Source organism: Castor canadensis, chromosome 5 (assembly GCF_047511655.1).
Source record: "Castor canadensis chromosome 5, mCasCan1.hap1v2, whole genome shotgun sequence".
Classification (NCBI taxonomy): domain Eukaryota; kingdom Metazoa; phylum Chordata; class Mammalia; order Rodentia; family Castoridae; genus Castor; species Castor canadensis.
In genome coordinates, this window is record NC_133390.1 from 74,744,286 (window position 1) to 74,760,591 (window position 16,306).

The window sequence follows — 16,306 nt, forward strand, 5'->3', positions numbered from 1 at the left end:
AGAACAGTGACTGGAAGGGAGCTGAGAAGGGCACTTGGGGTGCTTGCTGGTTCATAAAAATTCATTGAGGTACATGTACACTTATCTATACTTAACATACTTCACTAAAAAGTAAAAAAAAATGTCTAATTCCAGCCTTCCCTGTTCTCTGGTATCCTTTTTCTACTTCTTCCCATATCTGCTTATTACTCCCATTGGTAACAGAGGCTGATGCTAGGACAATCATAGCATGAAACTCCCTGGTCAGATTTGGTACCAGTTCCCAAAAATCTCAAACAACAATGTCAAGTTACTTGACCTCCACTTCTGTTCACCATGCTGCTCAGCAGAACAGGATTTGATGTTTTGCCAGCTCACTGGGAACCATATTTAAAGGTGGAATGGAGAAAGAGCTGGTGGTACACAGTTTATTAGAAAGTAGAGTTGTGAGGGGAAATAAAGTGGCAGAAATGTCCCTAGGAACAAATGGCAACCCTGGAGATGTAAAGGAACAAACAGCAGAAATAATCCTGGGGATGTGAGGGGATGGATGGCAGAGGTGACTTTATTTTGGATAGAGGAGATAGGAAGGCATACTTGAAGGCAAAACATTTAGGGAAACTGAGAATCCAGCTTCTTCACACACGTGCTGAAGCACAGTAGCTTCTCTTCCTAGATAAGGAAAACAAGATAAAACATTTCTAAACACAGACATCTAAAGGGATGAGATATAGACCCTAAAAGGAGAGTAACATAGCAAACCTTCCCAAGATAAACAAAGAAGGGGGTCTCACCAGAATGATGAGTGTAGTTATAGAATGTACATGACAGGTTTTGAGGACAAGATGGATTAATGAGACCCTCTTGGAATGTCCGGCCTGATAAGGATGAGGGGTAGCCAGATGGTTGGGTTCAGCAATAAGTTGATCAGATAGCCAGTTATAGCTATGGCTTCAAAGTAGAGTGGGGAGGGGTGCCTAAGGTCAGCCTGTTTAATCTCATGAACTTCAGCCATTCTTTGGCTTAGCTTTTTCACTAAGTCCCACCCATCAGGGTGCTTTCCTATCCTTTCAATAAACTTTGTTCTTGCTCTACTCTTAACTCCTGGTCTGTGGCATAAATTTGCTTTAATTCTTAACTGCTTGTCCAGTGCTATCGAACACTGACTGTGCCAGGGATACGAACTCAGGAAACAGAAATCCAGTTCATTATCAGAGTTAAGTGGTTACTGTTCTTTTAGTCAAATAGAATAAGAAATAGTACTTTATTTGGGTGATTTACTCTACTGAGTAAACATTTTTTACTCTATTGTAAAAAGAGCCTGTTTCTAGACTCTCAACAATTAATGCTCTGGAGAACTGCTAGAGTCTATTGGGTTTCCAGTTGTACAGACATGAGGATGATTTATAAAACTCAGATGTGTTCCAGTTCCATGTTTGAACTTGGGTGAGGGTGGGTTAGAACTCAAAGCATCTCTGATAAAAAATAGGGGTTCTTAGAAAAGATAAGGGAACATGGTTATAGAGTAGAATGTAAATAACTTTTTTTTTTTTTTTTGCAAATAAAGCAGGAGAGTTTATTGAGATAGAAAAATATCAGAATATCCAGAGTTGGGAGTTCATTGATATAGAAAAATATGAGTATCCAGAGCTGGGAGGGGCCCCAAAAGTGGGTGCCTAAGCAGTGACATGGTCCAATCTCTATGCTAATTAGGTGTCCAGAAAGCAGTATCCTGGTTGGCTGTGCCTGCAACATTCTGATTGGTCATGCCCTAGTGTCCTCACTCTGGTCCATTCTGCTTTTCCTTCTTTCCAGACTTTAAGGTCACAGGGAGGTCATAATGGAGGTTTCTAGGGGCCCTTCTGTTCCAGCTGTCTTTTAATTTCAGCTGTCTAGCCTAATTGCTCACTCCCCCCCTTGAAGAAGTAACCTGAAGTGCTGTGAGGGAAAAGGGATGATGACTGTTTTGGCTGCTTCCAGTTAGAAAGGGGCATTGGTAGTAGACAGCAGTCAGGGCCTTTTCACAGAGGCCTACTTAAGGGTCCCCAGTAGATGGAAGTCTTTATTTGAGGGTCTCATTTTTATCTTAAACTAAGAGGTGACAGGGGAAGTTTAGTTGGCAGGAAATTTAGCTTCCTAGGACCAGGAGATATCCAGTTATTTTTTACCTTTTGATGAAGTCAGGATTCCCTGCAGGGTCGCTGCGCTGGCTAGATTCATAGCTCTTTTTTAGCTCTGCGGCAGAGGCAGATGGTTCCTGACTCATGCCGAGTTCTTTGTCTCATGAGTGTGATGAATGCAATTCCAGGCCGACACACCAAATATGTTACCAGACTTGCTCTGTCTGTGCCCAGAGTCTTTTGTCTCGAAATTTCAAAGAATGAAAATCATGGACAATGAGAGAGAGTAAAGCGGGAGTTTATTGAAACATAGCAAAGAGTAGAGCTCCTAGAGCTGGGAGTAGTCCCAAGAGAGGGTGCTCTAAATAATTTCTTAACTTTTTCTGTCAAAGAAAACTTCTCTATAGGCTATGAAGAATTGTGAAGCACATTCTCAACCATAAATACACTCCAGAATAAGGGGAAGGATAGGTATTGAATGCCAAGTATCAATGATATGGATGGTGTTTTGTACACTATTGAACCTTTGTAACAGTCATATAAGGAATTCAAATTCTATTTCAACTATGGCAAAAATAATGGTTGGGCTAATCTATGCAAAGTAAGGAAGAACATTTCCAGGTTTCTGACTCCATAGAGAAAGGGAATTTTTAGAGTATACTCTGTGCTAGACTCCTGTATTTATTATCATACTGATCTTTAAAACATCTGTGTTTTAGATAAGTAAACAATAAAAAGGATGATGCGACTTACTCAAGGTTAGCTACATAACCTGTAAGTGGCAGAGATGGCTGGCATTCAAACCTGGCTGATTCCACTACCCATATTCTTCATGTTATAACCTACTGCTGCCAAAGACAGTGAGACTTGTACTGTGCAATTCTGGAGGGAGATAAATAGAACCCTAATACTGGATTAAAACACAGTCTTAACTTGGGCCCAGGAAAATGACACCTGTGTTTTTCTCTGGAATCTTTCAAAATGCAGATTCCTCAATGAATTAGGTTAAATTTACTGGTATTAATTCAAATCTCTGGGGATTGAACAACCCAGCAAATTCAGCTCTTAGCATAGAAGGAAAAGGAACAGGCATGGTAGAACACTATTTTTGAGGAGCCAGCAGTTAAATGTTCTAATCTTGGCTGTGCTCTCAACTTGCAGCATAACATTGGTTATGATGTGGGAATCTCTGGGCTTCCATTTCACAACCCATAATGATATTCAAGGAAGAGAATTGTGGAAGGTAACTGTTTGCTCTAATAGCTTAGAAAACAAAATCTGCTCATTATTAAAGCCCCCCAAACTGCCACCATTGGAGTGTAAGTACTACATAGTGTTCAGCACAGACTTGTTAATCAGTGCATTTTGCTTGAATGAGCTCTGCTTCTATCATTTACTGAGGAGCCCTAAGCAGTTACAGAAGAGGAAAGCAACCAGAAATGTGTAACCAGCCACATTCCAAGAGGCATTTTTTCCCAACTGAAGGACAATTAAGAGGGATATAAAATATGAAGTATATATAAAACATATGAAACTGTGTATTACTTTTTATCACTTGAATGGACTTTCTCCTAATGAATACTGTTTCAATTTTGGTTCTAAAGTGGTACCTTCTTTTATGTCATTATGACTTGTTTCCCAGAAACAATATTTTCAGCTGTGATAGGAGTAACTTACTCTATAGGTCTATCCTTACTATTGTGTGACTGTGGGTCAGGATCTGTATCTATAAATCGCTTTCCTTATCTGGAAAGGGGTGCTAAAGTAACAAAGTCACAGTGCCTGGCTGGTAGAATGGCCCAAGTGATAGGCTTGCTTGCCTATCAAGTGTGAGGTCCTGAGTTCAAATCCCAGTACTGCAAAAAAAAAAAAAAGTCAAGGTGCTTTACACAGTACAGGGCTAAAAATGAGGCAGTATAGAATACTGGAAAAGAAACAAGACTTGAGGCAGAGAAACTTGGATCTGAACACCAAGCACCACCACTTACTAGCTAAGTCATCTTGGGCAAGTGGCTATAGTTAAGCCTTAAAGCAACGCCAGTAACACCTTTAAAAAATTTGTTGTAATATACTAACATGGTTACTACAATTAGTAATTTCATCAGTATAATCCTACAACAATCTAGAAAGCACAAAAGTATTTTCTTATAATACTAACTTAATAAAGACATCCAGAAAGCAATGTGTTATAGATTCTAACACATAAATGGCATAATTTTATAATTTCTTGAAATTTTACAATACTTTATGCTAGGACTTTGCTGTAAGGTGATTTCTGGAGCTCTTGAGATTCTACAATTCTAGATGTTTGTGTTGGGTAACAATCCACTACATTTAGTATTAAGAGCTTTAATATATTGCTTAATGGCTCTTGAATTCAGGTTATGTTCTGAAACACCCCAGATTGTCCCAAGAAAATATTAACTTTCAATTTTTTCAAAATTCAAGACACATTTAACATAATGGATTTTGCAATAAAGTTTATTAGCTGTTCTCCTCTTTCTCATAAATGGAATGGATAATGTTGATAATTTTTTACAAACCAGTACTTGTTTAAGAAATTTTAACGAGGAGGCTATCAAAAACCACACATTTAATAAACAACTCCAAAGAGCAATGGGAAGCCAAATAATATTATTAATAAAAAAGACCAGAGAAGTTGATTTCTGAAATCATTTCTGTCTTTCACAACTAACGCTGCTTGCCATAAAGATCTGTGCAATTCTAGTGCAGAGAAGCTACACAAGATGAAAGGTATCTGAGGGAAAACTCACACATTGCTGGGCTTCTGCCTGGCTTCCTGTTAATGAAATGAGAACTAGAAGGAAAGGCAGAGGACCAAAATCAAATTCAATGACAAGAACAATGACAAAAGCAACAAAACACCAAAAAAAGCCCCAGGAACCTTTATAAAACTTCTGTAGGAAAGAGGAGAACATGCACACACTTTTACCTGCAGCCTACTTTCCCCAGAGGCTTCTCCTCACAACCACCGTCCCCTGTTTTCAGGTCACACGATCAAGGAAGGTAAGTCTGATCAGTTAGTATTTAATTTAAAAACTGAACAAAAAAGTTAGGAGTAGGTGGCAAAAGAAAAAAATATATTTTAAATATATATATATATATATGTACGTTTGTGTATGCAACTATGTAAAGAAAATAATTCCCATAGTTACAGAGTTTAAAGAAAGTTTTATATATATTTATATTTATATATATTTTATAACAAAATAGGCAGTTATTGTGGGTAAAATACTCATCAAATCTGAGCCCTAAGCGTACATTTAAAGTTTTAGGCTATGAATTGGACTCCCTTTCATTGCCATAACAATTACTGCATCTCCACTGAAGTGTCTGTTTTGTCTGCATTTATGTGTATGAAATCTTCTCTACCTTCTGTGTAAAACATGAACTCCCCTAGCACCTAAACATGGCCTGAATTCAGAAAATGTGATGATCATTTATGCATGAACCACTTTTGAAGACACTATAAGTAGTGCTGTACAAGGAGATTAAAAACATTTGAACACTGTTATTCCTAGCAAATGTACTGGGGAAATCTTTCAAACAATAAAAGACTTTTAAGAACTCTTATGAAAAATGAATATCCTTTTTTTGTGAAATTATGAAAGTTAACTCAGAGATTAATTTTGAAATAAAAAACCATTTTCTTTTTTGTTATAATGAAATAATTACTTTAATAACAGAAGTCAATTGAGAAAAGGATTGAGAACTAATACAATGGCCAAACCATGCTATTAAAGTTAAGCGTGCATAGTTGCTTAAAGTCTTCTAAATCACTGATTAAAACCACTTTTCTTTCACTTGTATTAAAATTTTAAAACAATGTATGTAAAGCTTTTCTGAAAATCTTTTAAAGTTATTTTTCCTTAAACATTAAGGAATTCTACCACAATTTCCACATCTCCCTAAACCCTTAATAGCTGATCAGGTCATCCATCTTCAGTTCTGAAAAATGGCCACAAACCAAGAGTGACATAAAATAATACAGATGATACAATGTGAAGGAGACACTAGATGTAAAAACTAAGCACAAGTGCAGACCATAATGAGTGGGATATGAATCAACATGAAAGGGGTACCGAAGACAGACTCCAGAAGGAAAGAGCAAAGACATGTCAAAGAAAATGAGATTATGGAAAAGAGAAATACAGAAACATCAGTCTTCACAATTTTTCTTTTGCTGGGACCCAGATGTAAGGACCAGACTGCTCTTCTATAATCTGCTTCACTTGGTTGTAAATGTCTTCTAGCGTATCTCCCTGTACAATAGCTGCAATGATGGAAAGAAAATCAGGAATGTCCATTAATTGTCTTTGCCATTATAATTATTGGTGAAATAATACAAGTCGAATCTTAAAAACAGTAACATACCATCCATGTACTGTTTGCTTAGCAAAACTGCTTATTTCATTAATTTTACTATTTGTATACTGCACAAATTTTTAGTTTTAAAACTGACCAAAAATGAGATTTGGTAACTTTTTCTTTGTTTTTTGTTTGGTGTATCATCTGAGCATACCTTAACTTCCTTCCTTCCACTGGTGGTGCTTGGGATTGAATTAAGGGTCTTGCACAAGCTAAATGTGCTCTACCTTGGATTTATGCCCCCAGTTCTTAGCTTTACTCTTTTAAAACAAATTATGCATTTCTCCACAAATGTATGCAGAAAAAGAGGAGAACTGGTATAGTACCATAGAGAGCAAGCATGGCTATTTTTTTGTCTTATTTTGAGGGTAGGAACTTAGGGAAAAAGCTGATTATAGGTTATTATATATTACTATGTCTACGTATGCTGGTATGTCAGGTATTGGAGTACAAGTGAAAACAGTCTCGCTTATTAGTGGTTAGAGACTATTAAAGTCAATGTTATGTAGTTCAGTTACTGCCTGACATAATGTGTGAATAAAAAATGACAAAAATTACTAACAACTAATTCTTTGGGGATGATTGGAACTCTTGAGGTCTGTGAGGACTAAGGATTAGTTAATAAAACAAAAAAACCCAATAGCCCCACCAGAAAGCACTAAGCTTTTTAAGAAAATAGATATTTACATATAAACGCAAGAATTCAAAGTTCTAAGTCAAGTTAGGTAATTTATTAAACTATAAAAAGATGCTCAGTGCTTTCAGAAGAGCATGATAGATGTAGATTTTCATGGTTTCGAAAACCTAGAATAAAATACCAAATAGAGATCTCAAGTAAAATTGTCCACTTAATTACTGACATAAAGTGTACCAGAAAAAAAGAAAGAAAAAAAAATAAAGTATACCAGAAGAAGGAAGGTTTAAGTGTAACCTAAAAATTTAAATAATACTCACTAGCATCAGTTTTGTAAGAGCTAATATTTTGAACTAAATGTAGACGTCTTAATGTCCTTGAAGAGAAAATACTTAGTTCGCCAGTTTGGAGTCTGGATGTACTCTAACAGCACAGGATAGAATCTCACAGTATTTCATAGTGCAGGTTGAAAACAGTAAACAATGACTTATTTTGGGGGGGAATTACTCAGAAATTGGCTTGGAAGACATATGCTATGTTAACTTTGTAAATTCATTAATGGAATGGCTAGTCCTTGGGAAGGAACTAGGAAAGAATAAGGTATACAGACAACTTAACCACATGATAAAAACAAACATTACCAGTAAGAGTTCAAATCAACACCCTAAACCTTGTATGATGCACAGTGGATGCATCATTACTTCTTTGATATTCCTACACCAAATGCATAACCCAAACCTAAATAAGAGATTCTACAAAAGAACTGACATTTACTCTTAAAAAAAAGTCAAGGTTATGAATAACAAGTAAAGACTGACAAACTGTTCCAGATTAAAGTAGACTAAAGACAGGATCACTTAATGCAGTGTGTGGTCCTTGACTGGTCATGCAAACAGGAAAAGCATTTTTTTTTCATTTTGCTATAAAGGCATTAGGAACTTGTTTGAAGGTTCAACCGGGAATATGCAGCTACTTGTATACCCCTGACTGAAGAATGTCCCTCCCTATCCAGCCAGGCCATCCTCTTCAACTGAGGGTGCAGTTTTGGGAGAGGCAGACATGGAGCAGTGAAGGAGGAAAGAAACACCTATCTGTACAGCCAGACCAGCTCACAACCTAAAGTCATGCTAAAGGCAAGTAAAATAACTTGCAATATGCAAATAAAATCTGTGGTTAGGCAAAATATATCAACATTAAATATTCTAATTTTGATTAATAGCACTATGAATATATAAGAGAATGTCCCTGTTATTTGGGAATCACAGTAATATATTTAGAACTAAAGGGCAATCTATGTTTTCAGAAAAACTTCTTGGTACAAGGGCTCCAAAAATATACAATGGAGAAATGCTAGTGTCCACAATAAATGGTATTGGGAAAACTAGATAGCCACATGTAAAAGAATGAAATCAGATCTTATATCATTTGGAAAGATTAACTTGAAATGGATTAAAGACTTGAATGTAAAATCTGAAAGCTTAAAACTTCTAAAAAAAGGGAAAAAGCTCCTTAACTCTGGTCTTGGCAATAATGTTTTGAATATGACACCAAAAGCACAGGCAAAAAACAACAAATAATAAGTGGAACTATATTAAATGAAAAAGCTTCTGCACAGCAAAGGAAACATTTTGACAAAATGAAAAGGCAACCAATGGAAGGGGAAAAAATATTTGCAAACCATGTCTGATAAGTGGTTAACATCCAAAATATGTAAGGAACACATATAACTTAATAGCAAAACCCCAGAGAAAGGACACACATACAAATGGCCAACAAGCATATGAAAAAGTGCTCAACATCATTAATCATCAAAGAAATGCAAATCAAAACCACAAGGAGGTATCACCACCTCACAACCTGTTAGGATAGCCAAGTGTTAGTGAGGCTGTGGTCAAAGGGAACCCGTGTGCACTGCTGGTGGGAAGGTAGTAATTTACTAATGGATAACCTCCATATCTATGGAGGTTACTCAAACAATTAAAAACACAATTACTGTATTACTATGGTTTCAATGTCCCCACCAAAACTCCTGATGAAGTTTAACTGCCAATGTAGCAGCATTAAGAGGTGGCACCTTGGGCAGGACCAGTGGCTCACACCTGCAATCCTAGCTACTTGGGAGTATGATATCGGGAAGACTGCTGTTTCGGGCCAGCCTGGGGCAAAAAGTTACTGAAACCCATCTCTATCAACAGCTGGGCATGGCGGTGCACACCTGTCATTCTAGCTATGTGGGAGCATAAGAGGATCACTGTTTAGGCTAGCCAATGTTTAGGCGAAAACATGAGAACCTATCCCCAAAATAATTAAAAGCAAAAAGGGGTAGAGATGTGGCTCAAGCACAAGGCTTTGAGTTCAAACCCCAGTACTGCCGAAAAAAAAAAAAGATCAGGTTATTAGAGAGGGTTTGTTACAAGTTCATCCCCTTTCCTTGCCTCTCCCATGTGTGCTTGTTTGCCCTTCTGCCATGCTATATCACAGCAAGGAGGCCTTCACCAGCTGCAGTCCCTAGTTTTTGGAATTCTCAGTCTCAGTGAACTAAATAAACTTCTTTTGCTTATAATTTACCCAGTTTGTGGTATTCTAGCAGCAGAAAATAGACTAAAGACATACATGATCTAGCAATTTCACTTCTGGGTATATATCCAAAGGAAATGAAATGAAATGAGAAGTGCAGTAGACATTTGCACTTCTCTGTTCACTGCAACATTATTCACAACAGCCAAGATCTGGAAACCATCTGTCTGTTAATGGATGAATAGATAAAGGAAATATGGTTTATATAACCCATGGAATATTGTTCAGTCATAAAAAAGAAAGAATCCTGTCCTTTGTGATAACATGAATCTGGAGAACATTAAGCTAAGTGAAATAAGCCAGATACAGGAAAACAAATACTCTATGATCTCATTTATATGTAGAATCTAAAAAAGTTGAACTCATAATGGTGGTTGCCAGGGGCTAGAAGGTAGAGGAAATGAGGTCAAAGGGTATACACTTTCAGTTACAAAAAGGATAAGGTGCTGGAGGTGTGGCTCAATTGGCAGAGTACCTGCCTAGCAAGTGTGAAACTCTGAGTTTAAACCGCAATACTGAGGGAAAAGAAAATGGATTAAATGTGGCTAGGGATGCAGATCAATGGTACACCTCTAGGCTGGCATGTGCAAGGCTCTGGGTTCAATCTCCAGCAACACACATGCACAAAATCTAAATCTATTTTTCTCTGGTCAAGCATGAATTATCCCTTTATATGCTATCCTAATTAACAACCTAAGAAACACTAAATTTTAAGATTCCCCATTACCACTGCCTAGGCTAGGTAAATTTCCCACAGGACAAAACCACAGACCACAGGCTTCACTTTGAAATGGCAGTACTAGTTGCTATTACAGACATGGATATAGGAAAATTCTGCTAGCACGAGCACTTTCATACATGGTTCTAACCTGTGAAATGTTCAGTAAATTCCTGTTCCAGTTTCATTGCTCTCTCAAATGTTTTTCTGGCTTGTTCTTCTGTTAGACGCTTATTCATTTCCCTACAAAATGTAGAAATTGGTAATTACCATACTTTTAAATTATTTTTGAAAAAGATGAAAGGAAAAAAGACAGATTAAATATAAAATAATGAAAAGGTGACTTTTGCTGAAAGTATGACATTAAGAATAGATTCAGTCACTGATTTTGTTGCTTTATAGTTGGAATGATAAATGGGTTTCAACACACATTTTGTATTGGCTCAAAGTAGCCAAAAAACCTAGGCATTAATTTATGATAGTTTTGATTTTGATGCAAATTTCATATTGAAATAATACTTACAGATCTATCTACCAACTTAGAGAAAATAAAGGGGAAGCATGAACATATTAAGGCAATTAGAAAACACAGTCTGGGGAAAACTGCAGAGGAAATACCCTGGTTTCTTTAAATTGGGGTGGAGGTAGGTAGGAGAAAGAGGAGGAAGAATTTATAGATTTAAAAACTTACCTAATGGGCTGGCAGAGTGGCTTAAGTGGTAGAGTACCTGCCTAGTAAGCGTGAGGCCCTGAGTTCAAGCCCCAATACTACCAAAACCAAAAAAGTTACTCTAGTTTTGAAAACTTAGCTAATTGTCATGAACAAACCTTACTTAGAGCTTGGCTGAAGAAACAAATTGAAAAAAGCATACACAAAACTTAGGAAATAATGAAGAAAAATTCAATTATTTGATATTAAACAATTATTTTATGTATGATAGGTGATGTTTTTAATTAAGCAATTATCTCAAATATATGGCTGAAATGATACAATGTCTAGCATTTGTTTAAAAATAATCTGGGGTGGAGGGCAAAGGAGGTGGGGGATGGGTGAAACAAGACTGATTTCAAGTTGATAAATTTTGCTATAGCTCAATGACAAGTAGCTGGAAGTTTGTTTTTAGCTTGTGAGGGAAAGCTTGCGGTATTTCGACATGAAGCAGGTCTTCTTTATTTTTGGTATAGCTGCTGTCTAGTGCCCTTTCATGCTATTGGGGTTTGAACTCAGGGCCTCCAAATTGAGCCACTCCGTCAGTCCTTTTTTGTGGTGGTTTTTTTCACGATAGGGTCTTGTGAACTATTTCCTGGGCTGGCTTCAAACTGTAATCCTCCTGATCTCTGCCTCCTGAGTAGCTAGGGATTACAGGTGTGGGCCACCCTGGCTCTCAGCTTTTTAATATCTGAGACTATCTTTTTTTTTTTGCAGTGGGTCTTGCTATACAGCCCAGGCTGGCCTTGAACTCTTAATCCTCCTGCCTTCATCTCAAAAGTGTTGGGATTATAGGAGTGTATTGTCATACTCAGTTTCTCCCTCATTTTTGAAGGACAGTTTTGTCAGGTATAGAATTTATGGTTGATGTTTTCTTTAGTGCTTTTAACATAGCCAACCCACTGCTTTCTGATCTCTAAAAGCTTCTGATGAGAATTCTAGCAATAATCTTATTGAAAAATCTTTTTTTCTTTCTTTTTCAGTAGTACTGGAGATTTGAACTCAAAACCTCATGCTTGCTAGGCAGGCATTCTACCACTTTGCTACGCCCCCAGCCCTCTTTGCATTAGTTAGTTTTGAGATAAGGTCTTGCTTTATACCTGGACTGGTCTGGGACTGTGATCCTCCTATTTGTGCTTCCCCATATAGCTGGGATGACAGGTACACACCACTGGTTGAGATGGGGTCTCATTGAACTTTTTGCCAGAATGGCCTCTACACGTGATTCTCCTGATCTCTACCTCCCAAGTAGCTATGATTGTAGGCTTGAGCCACCATACCCCTCCTTATTGGGAAACCTCTTGAACATGATGAGTCACTCCTCTCTTCCTTTCAACATTCTGTCTTCCAGTTTGATCATAATGTATCTTAGGGAGTGTCTCTGAGGTTATTATAGAGTTCATTGACATTCTTGGATGTTTAGGCCTTCATCCAATGTGGGAAGTTTCTGGCCATTATTTCTTCAAATAATCTCTCTGACCCTTTCTCTTTCTTCTCCTTCTGGGACTTCCAAAATGTGCATGTTGGTCTACTTGATGGTGTCTCACAGTTTCCTTGGGCTCTGTTCACTTTTCTTCAGTGTTTTTTCCCTCCTCAGATGTGATGATTTCCATTGTCCTATCTTTAAGTGTGCTGATTCTTTCTTTTGGCTGCTCAAATCTGCTTTTGAAACGCTCTAATGAATTTATTTGTTACTATTCTTTTCAGAATTCTCTGGTTTTACTTTATTGATATTCATTTTTCTCATATATTGTCCAAGTCTTTTAGTTCTTTGAGCATCTTTAGGACAGCTGTTTTAAAGTCTTTGTCTAGAAAGTCTGACATCTGGCCTTTCTTATGGATAGTTCCTACTGAGTTATTATTTTTTCTTTGAGTCATGTCATACTTTCCTGTTTCTTTGGTATGTCTTGTGGTTTTTATGTTTGTTGTTGAAATCTGGACATTTGAATTATATGTGGTAACTACAGATATCAAAACTTTCCTTTCCCCAGGGTTTGCTGTTTATTTAAAATTTAATTATTTATTGTTGTAGAGTATTTGTGCTGAGCATCAGCAAGAGATGTAAAGTTAGGGTTTTCTCAGGTTTTTTTTTTTTTCTGAGACTGTGCCTTTCCATAGTCATACACAGTGACTAAATCACCCACCCCTGCATATACGTGGATACTTTTGGAGGGAAAAAGAGAGAGTATGTGTATGTAAATCTTTGAAAATTACTTTATACTTATGGAGATAAGCCTTTTAACAATGGCTCACTGCCTCCAAGATCAGAAGTAGCAATCAGCTATCAAAGCACAGATCCCTGCTATCTGGAAAACAGGGTCCCTATTGCCCACATTGGCCCCCATAAATTGCATGCAAGGTGCTCAAGGAATGCATGCATGGATGGGGCTGAGAGTTGGGAGATGAGTAGCTGTCAACATGCTAAGAGCTGAAATGAACCTTTAAACCTTCTCCAGGATATAGCAAGTCTTCAACAGACTTCAATGTTACACCAGATGTTGACAACAGTGCAACTGTTGTGTAGGTAGGGGAGATGAACCTAATGCTATTTACTATTTGGAGATGTCATCTATGATTGACACAAGCTCATTTACTCTGCCATTTTCCCTCAAGACTCACCACTTTTTTTTCTTTTGGGGTTTTGTACATGCTAAGCAAGCAACCTACTACAAAGCCATACCTTTAACTCTTAAATTTAAGCCAGCCTTGGGTTCTAGGAAGAAACCCTCCCTACTTGATTATTATATTTGACTTGACTTGAAAATATTAATTGTTGGATTCAATTTATATCTATATTCATGGTTATGACTGGGTCATCATCTTCCTTTCTTGAAAAGTTCCTATCAGGTCTTAGTGCCAAGGCAATGCTCATAAATTAGTTGACGTATTTAAGCAAGATTTGCATTACTTCCTAGCTTTTGGTAGAATTCATTAGGTCATCTTGTAGTGTTTTATTTGTGGAAGGGCTTCTTGGGACAGATTCACGTTTTTAAAATCAAGTACAGGACTATTTAGGCTTTCTTTTTGTTCTTTTATTTCTTAACATTTTTTTTTTGAATTATAATTTTCAAACATGAAAGAGCCGCCTGATACATTTTCACAAACCCACCTATACCTTGTACCTACTACTTGGCTCAAAATACACAACATTACCAGTACTCCAGAATCAAAGTGTGCTCTCTCTAGTCACCAACCCACTCTTAGAGGGTAACTTCTATTTGACTTCTGTAAACTTCTAGCTCTGGATTTTTATTCAAATTGTGACATTCCTCCATACTTTTGTATGTGTGTAGCTGGAGATTGCTGCTCATTTTCTGTTTCACTGTGAATATGTCATTATTTATGTATTCTACTACTGATGGGCACCTGGAGAGTTTCTAGTTTTTAGTTCTCTCTCTCTGAGATGGGATCTCACCATATAGTCCAGACTGGCTTTGAACTTGGGATCCTCCTGCTTTAGCCTCCCAAGAGGTAGGATTATAGGTGCATACCACTAGTCCAGCTGCTTTTTGGTTATTTTGAATGGTACTCTACCATCAAGTAAATACATGCCTTTAGTCAACAAGAGTTAAGCATTTCTGTTGAGTAAGAATCTAGGAATGAGACTTCTGGATCAGTCATAAGTTATGCATAAGTTCAGTTTTAGGAGATACTGCAAATAACTTACCAAAGCAAATTGTTGTAAAATTGACACCAATTTACACTCCTAACATTGTTGAGTTCCAGCTGCTACACATCGTTGCCAATAAAGATGTGCTGTATTTTTCATTTTAGCCATTCTTGTGTAGGTAGTAGTATATGACATGGTTTTAACTTATTTCCATAATTAAACCCAGCACATCTCATTTATTTTTTTTGGAGATCCTTTCAGTGATATGTCCAAGATTATTTCTATTGGATTGCCTATGTTGAACTTTATAATGATTCCTAAATATGCAGTGATACTCCCTTTTTTATTCCTGATATGGACATTGATATGCTTTATCAGTGTGTGTGTGTTACGGGGGTTTAAACTTAGGGCCTTGTGCTTGCTAGACAAGCGTTTTGCCACTTGAGCCCTTCTTCAGCATTCTTAATAACTTATAAGAAAACACTTTTCAGCTTTATTGATCCTATCTACTGTGTGCTTATTTACATTTAATTAATTTCTACTTTTCTGTCTTCTTTGAGTTTAACTGGTTGTTTTTCAACATTCTTAATATTCCTTTAGAAAGGCTGTGCCATGCTCCAAATTTATTCAGCAGCTTCACTACTATTTAGTTCAAAGCATTCATTAATTTATTTTGTGATTTCTTCTTTGGCTCATTCAGAAGTATAAAGCTTAGTTTCTAAATATATGGAGATCTGCTATTACCTTTTTATTATTAACTTCCAGTTTAATTTTGTTGTAGTCAGAGAATATTTGTCTTTAATCACTTGAAATTTATGATCCAGCAGACAGTTTGGTAATTGTTCCATGTGTATTTGAAATCAACATGTATTTTGCAGATGTTGACAGTAGTGTTTAAATGTACACTAGAAAGTTATTGAAATATTTGGGTTCATTTATAGCACGCCACTGTCTATATCATTTTGCTCCATCTGTTCTATTTGTTCTTTCTTCTCTTTTTCAATTTTTTAAATTTAGATTCTATTATATGCCCTCTATTAGATAGCTGTAAGTTTTTTTACTCATTTTGTTCTAATGGTTATCTTAGAGTTTCACTGATCAATTCAGTAGCCACTAGCCATTAATGGCTATTTAAATTTAAAGTTAGAATATGTTACCTTAGATTTGTACTTAGAGGCTATAGTTTAGGCATTCACACTTACATGATATTTTCCATGGATTTGGGTTTAATAAAAATGGATATTGGGTAAAGCTGCGCAATCTGTAATCTTTTTATGGCATTTCCAGACACATCGAGGATGCAGTGTTTGCCCTAAAATAGAGAAAATAAAGAAGAAAGCAAGTGAACCAAGTTGCTTCAATTTATCAAAGATACATTTCCTAGAGTACAAAGTCTGGATTATGATATATTTGGTTCCTTGTTCACTTTAAGCAAACTTGCCATTTCTGCTAGCAATTTTTATAGGGGAAGTTAAATGAAGACAATACTGATTAATTTGACATTCTCAAACAAATACAGTAAGCCTGTCTTATTGGTAGGTTTATTATACATGGTTTGGGCCAATGGTGG

General features: G+C 36.7%; 1 protein-coding gene across 23 annotated transcripts in view; it reads right to left on the minus strand.

The window, feature by feature from the left end:
- Positions 1-16,306, minus strand: part of Dlg1 (discs large MAGUK scaffold protein 1) — a 270,953-nt gene that overhangs the window by 12,540 nt on the left and 242,107 nt on the right. For 6 of the 23 annotated variants that reach the window (XM_074073461.1, XM_074073457.1, XM_074073455.1 and 3 more), the window contains 3 exons: positions 15,939-16,048; positions 10,569-10,660; positions 4,552-6,393 (listed from right to left, as the gene is read on the minus strand). In XM_074073461.1, the coding sequence (XP_073929562.1) occupies positions 6,287-6,393; positions 10,569-10,660; positions 15,939-16,048 (309 nt within the window). In that variant the 3' untranslated portion in view covers positions 4,552-6,286. Of the gene's footprint in view, positions 1-4,547; positions 6,394-10,568; positions 10,661-15,938; positions 16,049-16,306 lie in introns of those variants that run through there. The other 17 variants (XM_074073467.1, XM_074073466.1, XM_074073465.1 and 14 more) reach the window with 7 other exon arrangements.